The sequence below is a fragment of the Ranitomeya variabilis genome, chromosome 3 (assembly GCF_051348905.1).
Source record: "Ranitomeya variabilis isolate aRanVar5 chromosome 3, aRanVar5.hap1, whole genome shotgun sequence".
Taxonomy (NCBI): Eukaryota; Metazoa; Chordata; class Amphibia; order Anura; family Dendrobatidae; genus Ranitomeya; species Ranitomeya variabilis.
Genome location: NC_135234.1, coordinates 212,354,799 through 212,374,751, shown reverse-complemented (window position 1 = coordinate 212,374,751; position 19,953 = coordinate 212,354,799). Strand labels below are relative to the sequence as shown.

At 46.5% G+C, this 19,953-nt stretch overlaps 1 protein-coding gene across 1 annotated transcript in view; it reads left to right on the top strand.

The window, feature by feature from the left end:
• The first annotated feature begins 656 nt into the window (after nucleotides 1–656).
• ELK4 (ETS transcription factor ELK4) overlaps nucleotides 657–19,953 on the top strand; it is a 47,424-nt gene continuing 28,127 nt past the window's right edge. The window contains exons 1-2 of the mRNA XM_077295126.1: nucleotides 657–895; nucleotides 17,250–17,465. Of these exons, the coding sequence (XP_077151241.1) occupies nucleotides 17,259–17,465 (207 nt within the window). The 5' untranslated portion in view covers nucleotides 657–895; nucleotides 17,250–17,258. The remainder of the gene's footprint in view (nucleotides 896–17,249; nucleotides 17,466–19,953) is intronic.

Here is a 19,953-nt window from a genome sequence, read left to right as displayed (position 1 = left end):
CGACGATCCCTTCGTCACACGCCCTCACCTCCAACGACCCCCTCACCACCCATGATTTTCTCGTCACACGCCCTCACCCCCCAACGACCCCCTCACCCCCGATGACCCTCTCATCACACATCCTCACCCGAGGACCCCTTATCACATGCCCTCACCCCCGAGAACCCCTTCCTCACACGGGGACTCTTTCACACAAATACCAGCACTGCTGGGGGTAGGGTCACATACTTATCTTTATTTTTTATATAGCGCTAACATATTCCGCAGCGCTTTACAGTTTGCACACATTATCATCGCTGTCCCCGATGGGGCGCACAATCTAAATTCCCTATCAGTATGTATTTGGAATGTCGGAGGAAACCAGAGAACACGGAGAGAACATACAAACTCTTTGCAGATGTTGTCCAAGGTGGGAATTGAACCCAGGACCCCAGCGCTGCAAGGCTGCTGTGCTAACCACTGCACCACCGTGCTAACCACTGCACCACCGTGCTAACCACTGCACCACCGTGCTAACCACTGCACCACCGTGCTAACCACTGCACCACCGTGCTAACCACTGCACCACCGTGCTGCCCGCATGAAAACATGCCCCCCCACACACTTGCGCCCTACAGGTACCCTACTGGTATAGGCATTTTCCTGCACCGTCTATCACAAGTGCAGCCCCCAGCAGACATCCCCGGGGCTGAGCGGTGCAGACAGAGACTCCAGCACTGCCCCTGCCGCTCCCTCTGTGTCCCCTGCCCCACAACTCTCTCCCACGTGATGTTGGTCTCTGCCCCGGAAGTGACGTGCAGCGGATGGCGGCCCGCTCTGTAGTGGTGGCCGAACTGTGCCCGAAAGTGACAGGAGGGAACATGGGGCGCGCCGGACTGTGGTGACCGAGCAGCGGGTATGACTGGTATGGGGGAGGGGGAGGGTGAGGAGTGCGGGCGGGGGGCTGGGGCGTCCGTGCCGTGCTCTGCGTGTTCCAGTTACGTAACGTGCACACAGCTGCTGTGGCGGTGCGTGTGTCCGCTCCAGGTGCGCGGCCGGTGGCGCTGTCACTGCGGTCACGTGTGCCACCTGCAGAGCCTGACGTCCTGCTGACCACACATGGTGCGCCTGTAGGAGCAAAACAAACCAGTGTGGCGTCTGCTCCGCGGTCAGCCTTAGGGGCGCTCACCGTCACCCGGGTGTGTCAGCCCTTGTTCGCACCGGCCTCTCTTTAGCTTTTGGCGGATCATTCACTGCGTGACAGGAATGACGTGAACTTTTAGCCCATACACTTTTTTTCACCATATTCTCAAAAAGTTTTTTAGTCACTTGTTATCCATACTTGGAGCTGTGTATATATATATATATATATATAAATATGTCTCTACGTGTCTGCACACCTGTCCTAATTATCTGGTTTAAGTGGTCGACCTCTTGTACATGATTTGCGTGCTGGGGGGGTGTCACGTGTTTGTCACACGTACGTGATTTGCATGCTCAGGGTGTGTGCGTGTGTGTTTGTGTTTCACGTGTGCGCGATTTGCATGCTCGGGGGTCACGCGTACCTGATTTGCATGCTCGGGGGTCACGCGTGCGCGATTTGCATGCTCGGGGGTCACGCGTGCGCGATTTGCATGCTCGGGGGTCACGCGTGCGCGATTTGCATGCTCGGGGGTCACGCGTGCGCGATTTGCATGCTGTGGAGAAAAGGCCGTGCCATTGGTTCCACCACCAAATGAGTGTAAGGCAGAGCTGGGAGTGTACCTGGAGTGAAGACGAGACAGGTCTGACTACCAAACTACATTGCACCCAACACAATAATCCCTGGAGTAGGACCTGTGTGACGTTTCCTTGTGAAGACCCTTTTTCATGACGTTGTCCGCATGGTCTCATTGGATTTGAAGGTTTGCAGGTAGTGATCCATTCTGTTCAATATGTGAAACTGGACTCCACATTCCAAGCCTAAGGCATCAGTGTCTGCACAAGCCATCGGTAGGCTTATGCAAGACATTGGAGTGTGAGCCAGACGCTCAGCTGCAGGTGTTCCATCAACCTCAATCCGCTGTTGGAGAGGAGTGGAGGCTGGAATGGAGATCTATCTTTGATAATGAGTCCCACTTTTGTTGTGGATGCAATGATAGCCGGAACCTGGTCAGAAACCACATAGGTAAGGGAATGTGAGTGTCCCAGGAGCTGTTTTTCAGCACAACACCAGGAACACATTGTTCATACTACTGTGAGAAGACTGTGTGGCCTAATTGTGCTACCATGGCCTTTAGCGTCTCTTGACTTGTTACCCATCATATACTCCAGGGACATTATTAGTTGGCAATTGCAAAGGGAGCTGCCAGCAACGGATCTTGATGATTTACATGCCCGAATGCATTTGGCATTATAGAGCATTCCTCAGAGAACCATTATCCTCATTGATAACATGCTGATATTTGTGCGCATGGTGCTCATACTTGATGCTGAATAAAGCTTTACATTTCATAAGATTTGATCATTGGGGTCTGAGTGCTGAGACCACCATCAATTGCTAAAGCAAGTGGTAGAAATGCTTAGTAATGGACTGTACCCTTTCAGCTACAGTCCACTCTTTTCAAGTAGTAGTGTCCGGGCTCATAGAAGACTTTGGGTCCAACCACAGCTGAAAGTCTTGAAAAATGCTGTTTAGAGCTCTGTGCTGGACCCTTTCGGTTTAGCTATTGATGGGGGTCTCCACATTCGGATTCCAGCTATCAGAAGTTCTCACATTTCACTATATATCAAAAGTTTTAAAAGTCAACTGTTACTCTGTACCCCCCTGACATTTGATGTACATATTAGGCTACGTTCACATTTGCGTTGTGCGCCGCAGCGCACAACGCAAACAAAAACGCAGCAAAACGCATGCACAACGCTGCGTTTTGCGCCGCATGCGTCGTTTTTTTCATTGAATTTGGACGCAGCAAAAATGCAACTTGCTGCGTCCTCTGCGCCCCGACGCGGGCGCCGCAGCGACGCATGCGGCGCAAAACGCAAGTGCGCCGCATGTCCATGCGCCCCCATGTTAAATATAGGGGTGCATGACGCATGCGGCGCCGCTGCGGCGCCCGACGCTGCGGCGCTGGCCGCAAATGTGAACGTAGCCTTAGAGAATGTATAGAGCGAGCCTAGGGAATGAGCCCGTCCATATGCAGCAGGTGCTGGCTGTTATTAAAAAATAAAGTTAAGATAACATTTTGAAACAAACCTTCAAACATTAAAAATTCAAAACAATCCCTTTTTCCATTTAGCATTTACAAATTTTACATAAATGCATAATGACCCATACTAATAAAATATTATCTACACTAGGAGAAAATTGAGTCCAAATAGCCAATAAAAATCTCAAAATTTTATTTTAACAAAAATATAATGTACAGAAAAAATCAAATAAACAAAAATCATGAATATATAGAACCTATACAGTACATGGGTCTTTAGTTGCTGGATGGTTAAATCCACAGGTGCACAACTAGTGCCGAAGAAAAAGGACAGGATATGTACACATATGGGGTGCAGCCACAGGGCATATAATATAATTTACAATGGACTCTATTATATCATATATACACAATAGAGTGTGGCATAACAGTCCACCACAGTATTAATGTAATAATCCCCGTGCCTGGCTGCTTACCCGGTCATTAATACGTTATCATGTTAAGTAAAAAGTGATTACCCATGTCGTTGGTTAGTACTGCCTTTGCCTCGGCCACGTACCCCAACGTGCGTTTCGCGTTCAAAATGCAAATAAAATATTACGTTTATCTAGCAGTATTGGGCACTAAAAATGGTAAAATTGACATTTTTTGTTCCCCTCTCCTTTCCAAATATATGGGAATAATAAGTGATCAAAAATCCATATGTGCACTATAATGGTACCAATGAAGACTACAGGTTGTCCCACAAAAACAAGCCCTCGCACAGCTCTTTTGACAGAATTATGTCTCTTGAAATATTTTGGGCGATGGAAAGTTTTTCCAATGAAGATTTGTTTTTTTTTAAGATACTGACAAATATGGTGCACATAACAAGTGTGTTCTGTGTAATGGCCTCTGCTGTTTCAGATGTCTGGTTTGTTTTGGCCGCGACATCTGTCACAAAACCAAAGTTTGCTTGGTGTTGCTGCTACATCGCAGCATAATACAAGTGAATAGGGTCACACTGCCACACCAAGGATACTGCAATAAACAAGTCACAATAGGTCTAAAAACCTATGCTGTGGAGTTAGTCTTTGTCCATTTTGGTGGAATTGTTGTCGGCAATGTAGGATGTGCTGTAAATGTTTTCATAAGAATTTGGGAAAGTTATGAAATGTCTTATAATTGTCTGTTTTATTACTGATCTAAGGATCTCGGCTTTTAGCTGAGATGAATTTGTGCTGCACTTTCTGTACATGCTCAGTAGTGACCAGTGCTTTGGAGTCGAGAGGGAAATTGACAAGTCAGAGGTTTTTCTTACCGGCTCCACAGCCCTAGTCTAAACGCATCATTTTTTTGTTGTTGCAGTAATTGTTGGGTTATGATGCAACCCAATTCACCTGTGTTGCCCTGTTGAAAAGTCAACTAGCAAACTTTGGTCGTGCAACAAGTGTCTCGGCCAAAATTTCTCTGTTTAGTGCCAGCTTTATCCACACATTGATAGATTAGCCCCATCATGTTATCATTGGTCTTTCCAGGTCATCCCTCCTGACAGCACTATGGAGGTCGTCCTTCTTATCCTTGCTGGGACAGGAAACAACGAGAGGTTAAAAGGACCCTCCCGTCTCCACCCCTCAGTGTTTTTCCTGTCCCAGTGAGGACCGGAATAATGAGAGAAGAGCTCCGTCCCTCCTGAGTGTACCTGGTAGACCCAGTGTGGATCGGGAGGGGGCAGCCTCTCCCTTCCTGCTGTCTATCAGTCTATGTCCGACACCCTCCGATGGGGGGTCCCTCAGCCTACCTGGTGAGCACTGCTCCCGGGCTGCAAGCCGCTTCTTCCTGCCGGGAGGCTCTCGGCTCCAGCATGCTGAATCCTCTGCGGGCACACTTCCGGTGACGTAATCTCTGCAGGCCAGGCAGAGCACTTCTGGATCCCGGCCAGCGAGCATTCCACGGTGGAACTCAGGATGTACCCGGACGAAGCAAGGATCTTAGCGGTGCCTCGTCTGAAAGGTATTGTATAAATAGGGTCCTAGATGTATGCAAATGTTAACATCCACCTTTCGTGTCTCCCCTATTTCCGCATAAATTGTAAGCTTGCGAGCAGGGCCCTCATTCCTTTTGGTATCTGTTGATCTATGTGTTTATTGTTATGCTGTAATGTCTATTGTCTGTACAGGTCCCCTCTAAAATGTAATGTGCTGCAGAATATGTTGGGGCTATAGAAATTAAATTATTATTTTGTAGGCTTCGGCATGGAGGAATCTGCCATTGCTGAGGTTACACCTGAACAAGGCCTGGGGCACGTGAGTAGGGGGTTAGTGAGATACCCACTGACAGCCCTTTACCCCACACATAGAAACATATGGCATATACCGTATTTTTCAGATTATAAAACGCTCTGGATTATAAGACGCACCCCAAATTTTCAGGAGAAAAATAAGAAAAAAATATTTTTTAATATAATGGTGGTGCTTCTTATAATCCATGCGTCTTATTGCTTACTGGAAGGTGGTGGGTGCTGTGAAGCGGGGTCCCAGGGTCACTGCTGGAGGAGGCAGGAGTGGGGTGATGCTGCAGGCCGCAGACTAGGATGAGGGGGTGCTCCAATGTGCGGCACGCTGGTGCGGGGGTCTTGTGCTGGTGCATGTCCGGTGCTGCTGCCGGGTATCTCTGGGTGCCCGACGGTTGCTGGCCGGTGCTGCATGGGTGTCTGGCGCTGCCCAGGGCTCTGCTGACATTTTGCGACAGGCCAGAGCCCTGGTAATTCCATGGTTCCCTGTGCATGTGTGGTGGACTCTGGGAATATGGCCGCCGCCGGGGGTGACGCATGCGTAGATGGTGATCTCGGGACCAGTATCTCGAGAGATGACATCTCTGCGCTGAAATCTCATCTCTTGGTGGCGGCCATATTCCCAGAGTCCACCGCCCACTCACAGGGAACCGTGGAAGTACCGGGGCTCTGGCCTGTCGCAAAATGTCGGCAGAGCCTCGAGCAGCGTCGGACACCCATGCAGCACCGCTGGGCACCGGAGACATCCGCAGCAGCGGCCAGCAACTGCCGGACACCCCCTCATCCCAGCCTGCGGCCTACACCCACGGTGTCGGTAAGGCATGTACGCTTTGTAAGACGCACCCCCCATTTTCCCCCCAACTTTGGGGGAAAAAAAGTGCCTCTTACAAAGCGAAAAATACGGCACTCTGTGTATTCTAGGGGGGAGCATCCACCTCTGCAACACCTAAAAGGGACAGCATGGAAGTGGGGAAGTGTAGTAGCCTTGCACCTCAAAAGTAATCAGAGAGGAGCAGTCATCTCTGCTGTCAGATATGAGGTCCATTATCAGAGAGGAGGTCCAGACCTCTATCTCGGGGCTTATCCAGATGCACGATTCTCAGCCCAAGTCCCAGGGCTGTCCCTTTGCCAAAAGGCCAAGGGAGATGAAGCTAAGCTCTGAGGAGGATGAATACTCAGGCGCATCTGACCAGGAAGAAGGGGAAATGGTTGCAGACCCTCCAGAGGAAGGGAAGAGATAACTTTTTTCCTCTGAGGACACGGACGAACTCCTCTGGGCAGTCAGGAGCACTATGCATGTGGAGGAAATCCAGAAGTCTCTCTCTATACAGGATGAGATGTTCGGTGGTTTATGATTCCAAAGGAACATAGTCTTCCTGGTTAACAGCCATGTCCTCTCGATGATCATGGAGAAGTGGGAAGATGCAGAGAAAAGGCTGGTTATTCCCAGAGTCGTTAAGCTTCGCCTGCCCTTCAAACCGGTGGACATTAAAGCTTGGGAGGACATCCCAAAAATTGATGTGCCCATAGCCAAGGTGGCGAAGAGGACTTCAATTCCGTTTGAGGACTCATCTAGCCTTATGGAGCTGATGGATCGGAAAGCAGATGGTCTCCTTAAGAGAATTTGGGAGACGTTGTTGGCCATAATTTGAGCCAACATAGAGGCAACCCCGATCGCTCGGTCCATGCATCTATGGGTCGATGATCTGGAGGAACACCTAAAGTCTAGAACCCCCAGAGAGGCTATCCTGAAATCCCTTCCCCTCCTAAAACTAGCTACCGGGTTCATGGCTGATGCATCTACAGAATCTGTTAGATTCGCAGCCAGGAACAGAGCCTTATCTAATGCTACCCGGCGAGCTATTTGGCTAAAAACATGGTCAGGGGATACACAGTCTAAAAACAAGCTGTGTTCAATTCCCTTCTTGGGTGATAGAGTATTTGGCTCTTTTCTAGACGATATTCTAAAAAAGGCATCTGATAAGAAGAATTTGTCCCCTGAGGATAAACCAAAGAAGTACCAGCCATTTTGTAGACCCCAACCCAACCAGGGGTCAGGCTACAGGGGGAAGGGTAAGTCAGGCAGATGGAGCTACCACAATGGAGGTAGGGATAAGGACTCTATCTTTAGTTCAGGTTCAGGAAGAAAATAACGCCGTGAGAGTGAGGGGACGGCAAACACTCTGCCTGGAAAGTTGGCGAGAGATCTGAGAATCAGTGGGTGTTGGGGATAATCTCTTCGGGTTACAGAATAGAGTTTACCCATACCCCACCAGGGAGGTTCATTATAACAGGTCCCCCTCCCGCATGTGGTCGGATGTTCAGGATCTCCTAAAGATCGGAGCAATAGTTCCGGTGTCTGAGGAAGAAAGGTGCAGAGGCCACTATTCCAGCCTCTTCTCTGTCAAAAAACCCTTGGGAGAGAGTCGCACAATAATAAACCTGAAACCTCTAAACCGCTGGGTGAAGTAATCAAGTCCACAGTCCCCCGATAGACAAAAATGCGATGATGTGTACCCTAGACCTAAAGAAAGCATACTATCACGTTCCCATCCATGCTTCCTTCCATTAGTACTTGAGGTTCGCTCTAAAGATCCAGGGGCGGGACCTTCACTACCTGTTCTTTTGCCTTCCCGTTGGTCTAGCTTCAGTGCCCAGAGTGTTCACAAACTAGTGGCGGAAGTGGTCTCCTATCTAAGGAAGTTAGATATCATCATAGTCCCATACCTGGATGACTTCCTTATCATAACTAGCTCTAGGGAAGAACTTGTGGAGCACTGTCAGACCTCGATCTGCTCGCTGGAAAAGCTGAGATGGGTGATGAACTGGAAGGAGTCAGATCTCTCTCCAGAATCCAGGAAGAAGTTCCTGGGGGTTCTCCTAGACTCTCACCTAAGAACAACTTTCTTACCAGCAGAGGAGCAGACCTCAATAGGGGACAGGATCCGTCAATTTTCAGGAAGCCGTTTTTCCATCAGGGAGGCAATAGGATCCTGAGACTAAGGACTTCCCCCCGTGTTCAATGGAGTCAGTTCCACTCGCGATGTCTCTAGGGTGCCATTCCAGCTGCCTGGGACAAATGCCAACTGTCCCTGGATACCGTGATGTCCCTCTCCGCCTCAATAAGGAGATCTCTAGTCTAGTGGACCATTCCAGAAAACTTTCAGATGGGAGTCCCCTGGGTTCTCTCTCCCTGCACAGTGATCACCACTGACGCAAGTCAACTAGGCTGGGGTTTTCATATGGAAGAAAGATACTTCCAAGGGACTTGGACTCCAGAAATCCGAGCCAGGTCCTCAAATTCCAGGGCATTGTGCACAGTGTTGGAAGTCCTGCTCCAGGTCCAGTCAGTAGTAAGAGGCAGACATGTGAAAATCCTGTCTGATAACACCATGACCGTGGCTTTTTTACGCCATCATGTAGGTCCAAGACATCCCTCTCAGCAGCATCTAGCAGGGAAGATCTTTCGGTGGGCTGAGAGGACAGTTCTATCTGTTTCAGCAGTTCACCTAGAGGGGTCCAAAAACCAGGTGGCAGACTTTTTAAGCAGGCAGAGGATATTTCCGATAGAGTGGGAGCTGAACAAGGAAGTGTTCTGCATGCTGTCAGCATTGGGGAGTTCCATAAATAGACCTCTTCGCTTTCAAAGAGAACGCAAAGGTCACAGAACTTTTTTCACTAAATCCCCAAGACAATTCAGCACACACCCCGTAGACTGACCTACGCATTCCCTCCTCTCCCATTGATTCCAATAATATTATTCGCATAATATTAGTAGTGCCCTTCTGGCTAATAAGGAGCTGGTTTCCTCTGCTGAGGAAGATGTCAGTGGAAGAGCCCATCCTGCTCCCACGGAGAGAAGAGATTCTCTGCCAGGGCCCAGTGTTTCACCAGAACCCGGGCAGTCTGCACCTTTTGACATGGATCCTGAGAGGCATGTTCTGAGGATAAGGGGGTTATGCGATGAGGTGATATCTGCCCTTCAGGCAAGCAGAAAGCCCGTAACATCATCCATATATAACAAAATCTGGAAGCGATTCTGTACGGAGTGCAGGGGATCCTCGTTGGATACATCTCGCCCTGATATACCCAGGATCCTAGATTTCCTGCAGGCAGGATTCAACAGAGGCTTAAGACCGAGTACCCTAAGAGTACAAATCTCGGCGTTAAGTGTATTCTTTCATTCTTCCCTAGCAGTCCACCCCTGGATAGCAAGATTCTTCAGAGCTGTGGAAAGGCTGAAACCTATGAATCAATGCACTATGTAAGCACCTGTACAAGCCAGTAAGTAGCATAGGCATTAGCAGACTTTCAGTTAAAACATCCTTCCTGGCTATTACATCGGCCAAGAGGGTAGGAGAGTTACAGGCCCTATCTATCAGAGACCCTTATCTGCAGATATTCGAGGAACAAATAGTCTTGAGGCTCGACCCGGCCTTTCTCCTCAGAGTTGTGTTGACCCCAAATATGAATCAGGAAGTTGTGCTTCCTTCCTTCTGCCCGCATCCAAGGAGCAGACCTTTCACTCTCTAGACATGAGACAGACGGTTCTCTACTACCTGGAAGCTACCAGGGACTGGAGACAGGACCCCAACTTGTTCGCGCAGTACAGGGGAACAAATAGGGGAAAGAAGGCGGCAAAATCCACAATAGCAAGGTGGATCAGATCCACGATTGGGCTGGCTTTAGTGGATCAGATTTATAGGGCTGCAACATGATCCAGTCTGAGCACTTTTTCGAGACATTAAAAACTAGACGTAGTCTCAGGACAAGTTGCCTTCGGTAGGAAGGTTCTTTATGCAGTGGTCCCACCCTAATTCACCATACTTTGGTATTCTCCATAGTGTTATCAGGAGGTATGACCTGGAAAACAGTAATTAGACCTACCGGTAATTGTGTTTCCAGGAATCCATCCTGACAGCACTAATAGTTGCCTCCCTTTTGAGAAATTCTTTACTTATGTAACGTAACGTTTGTATAAAGAATGTCCAGTAAATTCTGTTGCATCCATCCTGGTGTGATACTTGGAAAAGACACTCGGGTGGAGATGGGAGGGTCCTTTTAACCTCTTGTTGTTTCCTGTCCCAGAAAGAATAAATAGGACGACCTCCTTAGTGCTGTCAGGATGGATTCCTCGAAACACAATTACCATTTTTCTGCTATGGTCTTCACTGTACTTCTCAGTTATGTTTTAGTTAATGGGTAAATATTTTCCCTTTTTGTTTTTGTCTTTGATGTCTGCTTCCTGTCTTGTTTCTGCTTTCTAGATTATCAATGTCAGACAGCAATATTGTGGAAAGTTTGAGTCTCAGGAAGCTCTTTGCTTTCTGTCAAAGTGAAGATAAGCTCTTATTCAGCCTGAAATGTAACTAAAGCTGCAGATAATGTTCATGGCAAAAAATACAGAATAAAAAAAGATACATTTTTTGTATGTTTGCGTATGTACAGTACAGACCAAAAGTTTGGACACACCTTCTCATTTAAAGATTTTTCTGTATTTTCATGACTATGAAAATTGTAGATTCACACTGAAAGCATCAAAACTATGAATTAACACGTGGAATTATATACTTAACAAAAAAGTGTGAAACAACTGAAATTACCGTATTTTTTGGTGTATAAGACGACTGGGCGTATAAGACGACCCCCAACTTTTCCATATAAAATATGGAATTTGGGATATGCCCGCCGTGTAAGACGGGGTTCATCTTATACGCCCAGTCATCTTATACGGCGTGTGGTTCCCAGGGTCTGGAGGAGAGGAAACTCTCCTTCAGGCCCTGGGATCCATATTCATGTAAAAAATAAAGAATACAAATAAAAAATATGGATATACTCACCCCTCCGACGAACGCTGGCTGTCACCGCTGCAAGCGTCTGCCTCCGTTCCTAAGAATGCTGTGTAGGACCTGCGATGACGTCGCAGCTTGTGATTGGTCGCGTGAGCGGTCACATGAGCGGTCACGCGACCAATCACAAGCCGCGACGTCATGGAAGGTCCTTCACACTCTGCATTTTTAGGAACGGAGGCAGACGCTTGCAGCGGTGAGGTCCAGGGGCCGTCCGAGGGTGAGTATATCCATATTTTTTATTTTTATTCTTTATTATTTACATGAATATGGAAGTACAAATGAAATGCCACCAATCAAAAATAAATGTTTTGTCAGCAAGGTAGGACTGTAATTAGATACAATAAAAAGTAACTTTTAATAAATACCACTAAAAGAGCCCATTTGACTCATAAAACGACATGAGACACAACGTACATATACTGGCTGATATTATCAGTGAGCTCTATACAAGCTCCAAAACAGCACGGTGATTAATATAAACACCTGAAAAAATGCAAGAGGTGTCTTTTCTTATATGCCCTCTATGCAATAAACAGAACACATCCAATCCCGGGGAATAATCATTGATTGCTACTGATAATAAGAACAATCTCACCCAAGATGGAAGTAGCTTCACAGGATATCGTGGTCTGGAAACCCATGTAGATACGAGGTGGCACTCTATGTACCCATTTCAAACCTCACTCATGCGGATTTCGTCCCACCAGATATCTATTCCTCCTTCATTCAAAATTTCTCCCAACGCGTTTCTTGTGGCAGTATCATCAGGGGAGAAGCCACTTCAAAAGGATAGTGAAGTGTGCGTCATTCGTCCCGCACACATAGGAGGGTCGGTTTCACCGCACACATCTCATTCATTTATACACCGCGCCACTTACATTAAGCGTGTGACGCATGCAGAGCTGTGTACGGGTTCCGGTTTGATAGCGGTCACATGATCACAGGTCAGGAACGCCCCAAAGCAGGGATCATGTCTGCGTGAAGCGCACAGTGACGCGCAAGCGTCACTTCCGGTAGAACGGGGAGGAGAAAAACTCCACCCCCCGGAGAGGTAGCGTTGTTGTCATGCATATAGAGACACAAAGAAAAAGATGGGGGGAAAAAAATTTTTTTTATGTCGTAGCCATCTTGGTTGTCTAATTACTGTGATTGGCTGGTCATGTGACATAATCAGAGATTATAAAAGGACAGGCACTGCCCAACTCGGCACACTGATGCCATTGTGCATTTACATGAATATGGATCCCAGGACCTGAAGGAGAGTCTCCTCTCCTTCAGACCCTGGGAACATCCAGGATCGCTCCCTGCACACGCCGTACCCGGCGTATAAGACGACCCCCGACTTTTGGGACAATTTTTAGGGGTTAAAAAGTCGTCTTATACGCCGGAAAATACGGTATGTCTTATATTCTAGGTTCTTCAAAGTAGCCACCTTTTGCTTTGATGACTGCTTTGCACACTCTTGGCATTCTCTTGATGAGCTTCAAGAGGTAGTCACAGAGAATGGTTTTCACTTCACAGGTGTGCCCTGTGAGGTTTAATAAGTGGGATTTCTTGCCTTATAAATGGGGTTGGGACCATCAGTTGTGTTGTGCAGAAGTCTGGTGGATACACAGCTGATAGTACTACTAATTAGGCTGTTAGAATTTGTATTATGGCAAGAAAAAAGCAGCTAAGTAAAGAAAAACGAGTGGCCATCATTACTTTAAAAAATTAAGGTCAGTCAGTCCGAAAAATTGGGTAAACTTTGAAAGTGTCTCCAAGTGCAGTGGCAAAAACCATCAAGTGCTACAAAGAAACTGGCTCACATGAGGACTGCCCCAGGAAAGGAAGACCAAGAGTCACCTCTGCTTCTGAGGATAAGTTTATCCAAGTCACCAGCCTCAGAAATCGCAGGTTAACAGCAGCTCAGATTAGAGACCAGGTCAATGCCACACAGTGTTCTAGCAGCAGACACATCTCTACAGCAACTGTTAAGAGGAGACTTTGTGCAGCAGGCCTTAATGGTAAAATAGCTGCTAGGAAACCACTGCTAAGGACAGGCAACAAGCAGAAGAGACTTGTTTGGGCTAAAGAACACAAGGAATTGACATTAAACCAGTGGAAATCTGTGCTTTGGTCTGATGAGTTCAAATTTGAGATCTTTGGTTTCAACCACCGTGTCTTTGTGCGACGCAGAAAAGGTGAACGGATGGACTGTACATGCTTGGTTCCCACCGTGAAGCATGAAGGAGGAGGTGTGATGGTGTGGGGGTGCTTTGCTGGTGACACTGTTGGGGATTTATTCAAAATTGAAGGCATACTGAACCAGCATGGCTACCACAGCATCTTGCAGCGACATGCTATTCCATCCGGTTTGCGTTTAGTTGGACCAGCATTTATTTTTCAACAGGACAATGACCCCAAACACACCTCCAGGCTGTGTAAGGGCTATTTGACCAAGAAGGAGAGTGATGGGGACCTACACCAGATGACCTGGCCTCCACAGTCACCAGACCTGAACCCAACCGAGATGGTTTGGGGTGAGCTGGACCACAGAGTGAAGGCAAAAGGGCCAACAAGTGCTAAGCATCTCTGGGAACTCCTTCAAGATTGTTGGAAGACCATTCCCAGTGACTACCTCTTGAAGCTCATCAAGAGAATGCCAAGAGTGTGCAAAGCAGTCATCAAAGCAAAAGGTGGCTACTTTGAAGAACCTAGAATATAAGACATCATTTCAGTTGTTTCACACTTTTTTGTCAAGTATATAATTCCACATGTGTTAATTCATAGTTTTGATGTCTTCAGTGTGAATGTACAATTTTCATAGTCATGAAAATACAGAAAAATCTTTAAATGAGAAGGTGTGTCCAAACGTTTGGTCTGTACTGTATGTGCATATATATATATATATATATATATATATATATATATATATATATATATATATATGTGTATATATAACTAGATGTTGGCCCGATTCTAACGTATCGGGTATTCTAGAATATGTAGGCAGTATATAGGACAGGCTACGAATTATATTGCACAGAGACATAGTATATAACACAGCCGACGTAGTATATAACATAGCTACGTTGTATGTAACTCAGCGTACGTAGTATATAGCAGGGCTACGTAGTATATAACACAGCCACGTAGTATACAACATAGCCACGTAGTGTATTGCACAGGTATGTAGTATATTGGTCAGCCACGTAGTATATAGCAGAGCCACGTAGTATATTGTAGAGCCACGTAGTATATTGCACAGTCACGTAGTGTATTGCACAGCTACGTAATGTATTGCACAGCTATGTAGTATATTGGTCAGCGACGTACTATATAGCAGAGCCACGTAGTATATAACATTGCCACGTAGTGTATTGCACAGGTATGTAGTATATTGGTCAGCCACTTAGTATGTAGCAGAGCCACGTAGTATATTGTAGAGCCACGTAGTATATTGCACAGCCACATAGTATATTGCACAGCCACGTAGTATATAACACAGTCACGTAGTATATTGCATAGCTACGTAGTATATTGCACAGTCACGTAGTATATAACAGAGCCACGTAGTATATTGCACAGTCGATGTAGTATATAACAGAGCCCACGCAGTATGTAACACAGCCCACGTAGTATATAGCAATGTGGGCACTGTATGCGTGGTTAAAAAAGACTTAAAATAAAAAATAAACATATACTCACCTTCCGAAGGCCCCTTGAAGCCCCGGCGCCTGTGTGCTGTGCACGCGGCAGCTTCCGGTCCCAGGGTTGGTATGAGCGCAGGACCTGTGATGACCGTGACGTCATGGCAGGTCCTTCTCGCATAGCATCCTTGGCACCGGAACCTGCCGCTTGCACTGCCGAGGACAGCGCGCAACGTCGGAAGGTGAGAATAACCTTTTTTTTATTATTATTATTATTATTTGTAACATTAGATCTTTTTACTATTGATGCTGCATACGCAGCATCAACAGTAAAAAGTTGGTCACACAGGGTTAATAGCTGCGTTAACGGAGTGCGTTACACCGCTGTCCGTTAACGCTGGCATTAACCCTGTGTGAGCGCTCAGCGCTGACTGCAGGGCAGTAAAGCAGCGGCCAGTTCGCTGCCAGACTATGGCCGTCGCTGATTGGTCGTGGGCGTTTTGCCACGACCAATCAGCGACTTGGATTTCCATGACAGACAGAGGCCGCGACCAATGAATATCCGTGACAGACAGACAAAAGGACAGACAGAAAGACGGAAGTGACCCTTAGACAATTATATAGTAGATATATATATAATATACTTCTCAAAAAAATAAAGGGAACACTAAAATACCACATCCTAGATATCTCTGAATGAAGTATTTCAGTTGCAAGTCTTTATTCATTACATAGTAGAATGTGTTGAGAACAATAGAAAATGATCAATGTAAATCAGAATTAATATCCCATGGAGGTCTGGATTTGGAATGATACTCAAAATCAAAGTGGAAAATCAAATTACAGGCTGATCCAACTTCAGTGAAAATGCCTCAAGACAAGGAAATGATGCTCAGTAGTGTGTTTTGCCTCTGTGCCTATATGACCTCCCTACAAAGCCTGGGCATGCTCCTGATGAGGCGGTGCATGGTGTCCTGAGGGATCTCCTCCCTGACCTGGACTAAAGCATCCGCCAACTCCTGGACAGTCTGTGGTGCAACGTGACGGTGGATGGTGTGAGACATGATGTCCCAGATGTGTTCAATCGGATTCAGGTCTGGGGATCGGGCAGGCCAGTCCATAGCTTCAATGCCTTCATCTTGCAGGAACTGCTGACACACTCCAGCCAGATGAGGTCTGGCATTGTCCGCATTAGGAGGAACCCAGGGCCAACTGCACCAGCATATGGTCTCACAAGGGGTCTGAGGATCTCATCTCGGTACCTAATGGCAGTCAGGCTACCTCTGGCGAGCACATGGAGGGCTGTGTGGCCCTCCAAAGAAATGCCACCACACACCATTACTGGTGTTGGCAAATTTGCCAATCCTGGTGTTCTGTGGCACATGCTAATCATCCTGCACGGTGTTGGGCTGTGAGAACAACCCCCATCTGTGGACGTCGGCCACTCAGACCATCCTCATGGAGTCGGTTTCTAACCATTTGTGCAGACACATGCACATTTGTGGCCTGCTGGATGTCATTTTGCAGGGCTCTAGCAGTGCTCCTCCTGTTCCTCCTTGCACAAAGGCTGAGGTAGCAGTCCTGCTGCTGAGTTGTTGCCCTCCTACGGCCCCCTCCACGTCTCCTGGTGTACTGGCCTGTCTCCTGTTAGCGCCTCCAGCCTCTGGACACTACGCTGACAGACACAGCAAACCTTCTTGCCACAGCTCGCATTGATGTGCCATCCTGGATGAGCTGCACTACCTGAGCCACTTGTGTGGGTTGTAGAGTCCCGTCTCATGCTACCACGAGTGTGAAAGCACAACCAACATTCAAAAGTGACCAAAACATCAGCAAGAAAGCATTGGAACTGAGATGTGGTCTGTGGTCCCCACCTGCAGAACCACTCCTTTATTGAACGTGTCTTGATAATTGCCAATAATTTCCATCTGTTGTCTATTCCATTTGCACAACAGCATGTAGCATGTGAAATTGATTGTCAAACAGTGTTGCTTCCTAAGTGGACAGTTTGATTTCACAGTAGTATGATTTTCTTGGAGTTATACTCTGTTGTTTAAGTGTTCCCTTTATTTTTTTGAGCGGTGTGTATATATATATATATACATTAGAATATATATATATATTAGAAAATCTCCACACACGAAAATACACAAGACAAGACGCTAGACATCACCAGCAGACGTCACCTGCAGTTTCATGAACTTTGCGGCTCTTTGTCTTGTCCTTTAAGTGTTGTGTAATAGATCAGGTAGAAGCGTCGTGAAGAATGTGGTGTAGCAGTCGTGCTTTCATGATTGAAATGAACTTTGCTGTCTTTTCTTTCCAGTGATTTGCTATGGACAGTGCCATTACTCTGTGGCAGTTCTTGCTCCAGCTTCTACAGGAGCCTGGAAACAATGATTTAATTTGCTGGACATCAAATGATGGGGAGTTTAAACTTCTGAAGGCTGGAGAGGTGGCCCGGTTATGGGGCGAGCGCAAGAACAAGCCGAGCATGAACTATGACAAGCTCAGCAGGGCTCTCCGCTATTACTATGTGAAGGTAAAGAATTGATTAATTAAGTATTGAGCCATAAACCTATATAATATGACCACACCTTTATATGAACATGTTCTTTACACCATGTTTACACGGGAGTATTTGGTCAGTATTTCATATCAGTAGTTGTCAGCCATAACCAGGATGGTGTCAAAAATCCAGAAGTGGTGACGTGTTTCTATTATACTTTTCCTCTGATTGTTTCACTCCTGATTTTGGCTGACAAATACTTATGTGAAATACTGACCAAATACTGCCATGTGGACATGGCCTAAGGCTAGTTTCACACTAGCGTTCAGCAGGGCTGCGGACGGCAGCCTTCTTCCTCCGCCCACTGCCGCGCCTTTTCCTTCAGCTCTGCCTACGTCTGCATGCGTTCTGTGTACCCTATCTGTAGCATTGGTTACGCAGGCCATGCGGATGTATCCGCATGCGTCGTTTTGAAGCTGCGCTGACCGCAACAAAATCTTAACATGTTGCGTTTGACGCAGGTCAGCGCATCGTCAAGACGACGCATGCGGAGGCATCCGCATACATCCGCATGGCCTGCTCACGCAATGTTAAAGATAGGGAACGCATGGCGATGTAGGCGGAGCTGAAGGAAGAGGCGCAGCAGTGGGCGGGGCTTCACAGAGGAAGAAGGCTGCCGTCCACAGCCCTGCTGAACGCTAGTGTGAAGCCTGCCTAACTTGGACTGGGCTCACATTACCAATGCTGGCTTTGCCAAGCAAGACACACCAGAAGCATTAGGCAACGTGCACACATTGAGTATTTGGTGAGTTTTACCTCAAAATTTGTAAACTAAAATCAGGGGAGCAACAGTATAAGGTGAAGTTCACACTAGGCATTTTTGCTGCTTTTTTTTCTGTAGCAAAACCTGCACTCTTGGCAGAAAAGACACAGCGTTGGTACGTTTTTCAGGATCCCAAAGTTCAGCTTTGCTTCCACCACAGAAGCATGAACTCAGGTGACCACTTACAAATGTAACAGCCGAGGGAGGTAAATTGGTGGAATAATTTACCTAAGATACTGGCATTGCATTGAGTTTGTAGGACACGGTTTTACTTTCTAACTTTGGTCAGCCTTTTAGTTGCTCACGCACTCTACAATCTCAGGCTGCCGTCACACTAGCAGTATTTGGTCAGTATTTTACATCAGTATTTGTAAGCCAAAATCAGGAGTGGAACAAATAGAGGAAAAGTGTAATAGAAACATATGCACCACTTCTGCATTTATCACCCACTCCTGGTTTTGGCTTACAAATACTGATGTAAAATACTGACCAAATACTGCTAATGTGACGGCAGCCTCACACCTTGGTCAGCCATTGGCATTGATCAATCTCACACCTTGGTCATCCAATGTTTACTTTGTACGCATCACTAATTTAATTATAGTGTACAAATCCAAACTGCCATCTCAGGTGACCAAGACAAGATGGTAAACCTTGGAAAAATCACAACAATAAATGGGTTTCATATACTGCCGTACTTGCTTTTTTCATTACCTATTATTGCTTTCAATGGGTGAAAAACGCTGAAAGGGACATGTTCTAAGTAAAAAAAAAAACGTACAGAGCACAAAATACTGATGACAAAAAAACAATATGTGCGCATGAGATTTCTGAAATCTCTTAGGCTTTGCAGGTACTGTAAAATGCAGCTGAAAACTAGCATAAAAAGCAGCAAAAAACACTGCAAAAATGCTTAGTGTGAACTTAGCCTAATAGAAACACGTCACCACTTCTGCATTTTTTGCGCACTCCTGGATTTGGCTTACAAATAATGAGGTACAAAAAAATCACCAAATACTCAACGAGTTCACGTGACCTTACAAACACTGAGGTAAAACTCACCAAATACTCGACGAGTTCACGTAGCTTTATTGTGCAGAATGAAGAAGCCAATGCCTATAGAAGGGCGGAAACGTCAAGTGTAATCGTGCTATTGCAGGGCGCAGGTGTGGGATTTTGGGGTCATCACTGCACATCACAGGGCACTCTGATGCAATGCGAGGGGGTTGGTACGCTCATGAAGACCGGAGGCAGATTTTTCTTCCATACACCACACACCCCAGAAAAAAAGGTTTTCTCCACAACAATACCACAGATATAGGCATACAGGTAGTACTATTTTACCCTTTTATTACCTGTATGCCCATATTAATAGGTTACAATTAGTCCAAGGGAGTGACAGATTCCCTTTAACCCCCGTAGCTTTTTCATTTTTGCGTTTTCGTTTTTTTGATCCCCTCTTTCCCAGAGCCATAACTTTTTTATTGTTCCATCAATATGGCCATGCGAGGGCTTACTTTTTGCGGGACAAGTTGTACTTTTGAACGACACCATTGGCTATAGTATGTCGTGTACTCGAAAACGGAAAAAAAATTCCAAGTGCGGTGAAATTGCACAATTTTACGAGACCCATAGCGTCTCCATTTTTTGTGATCTCAGGTTGGGTAAGGGCTTATTTTTTGCTTGCCGAGCTGATGT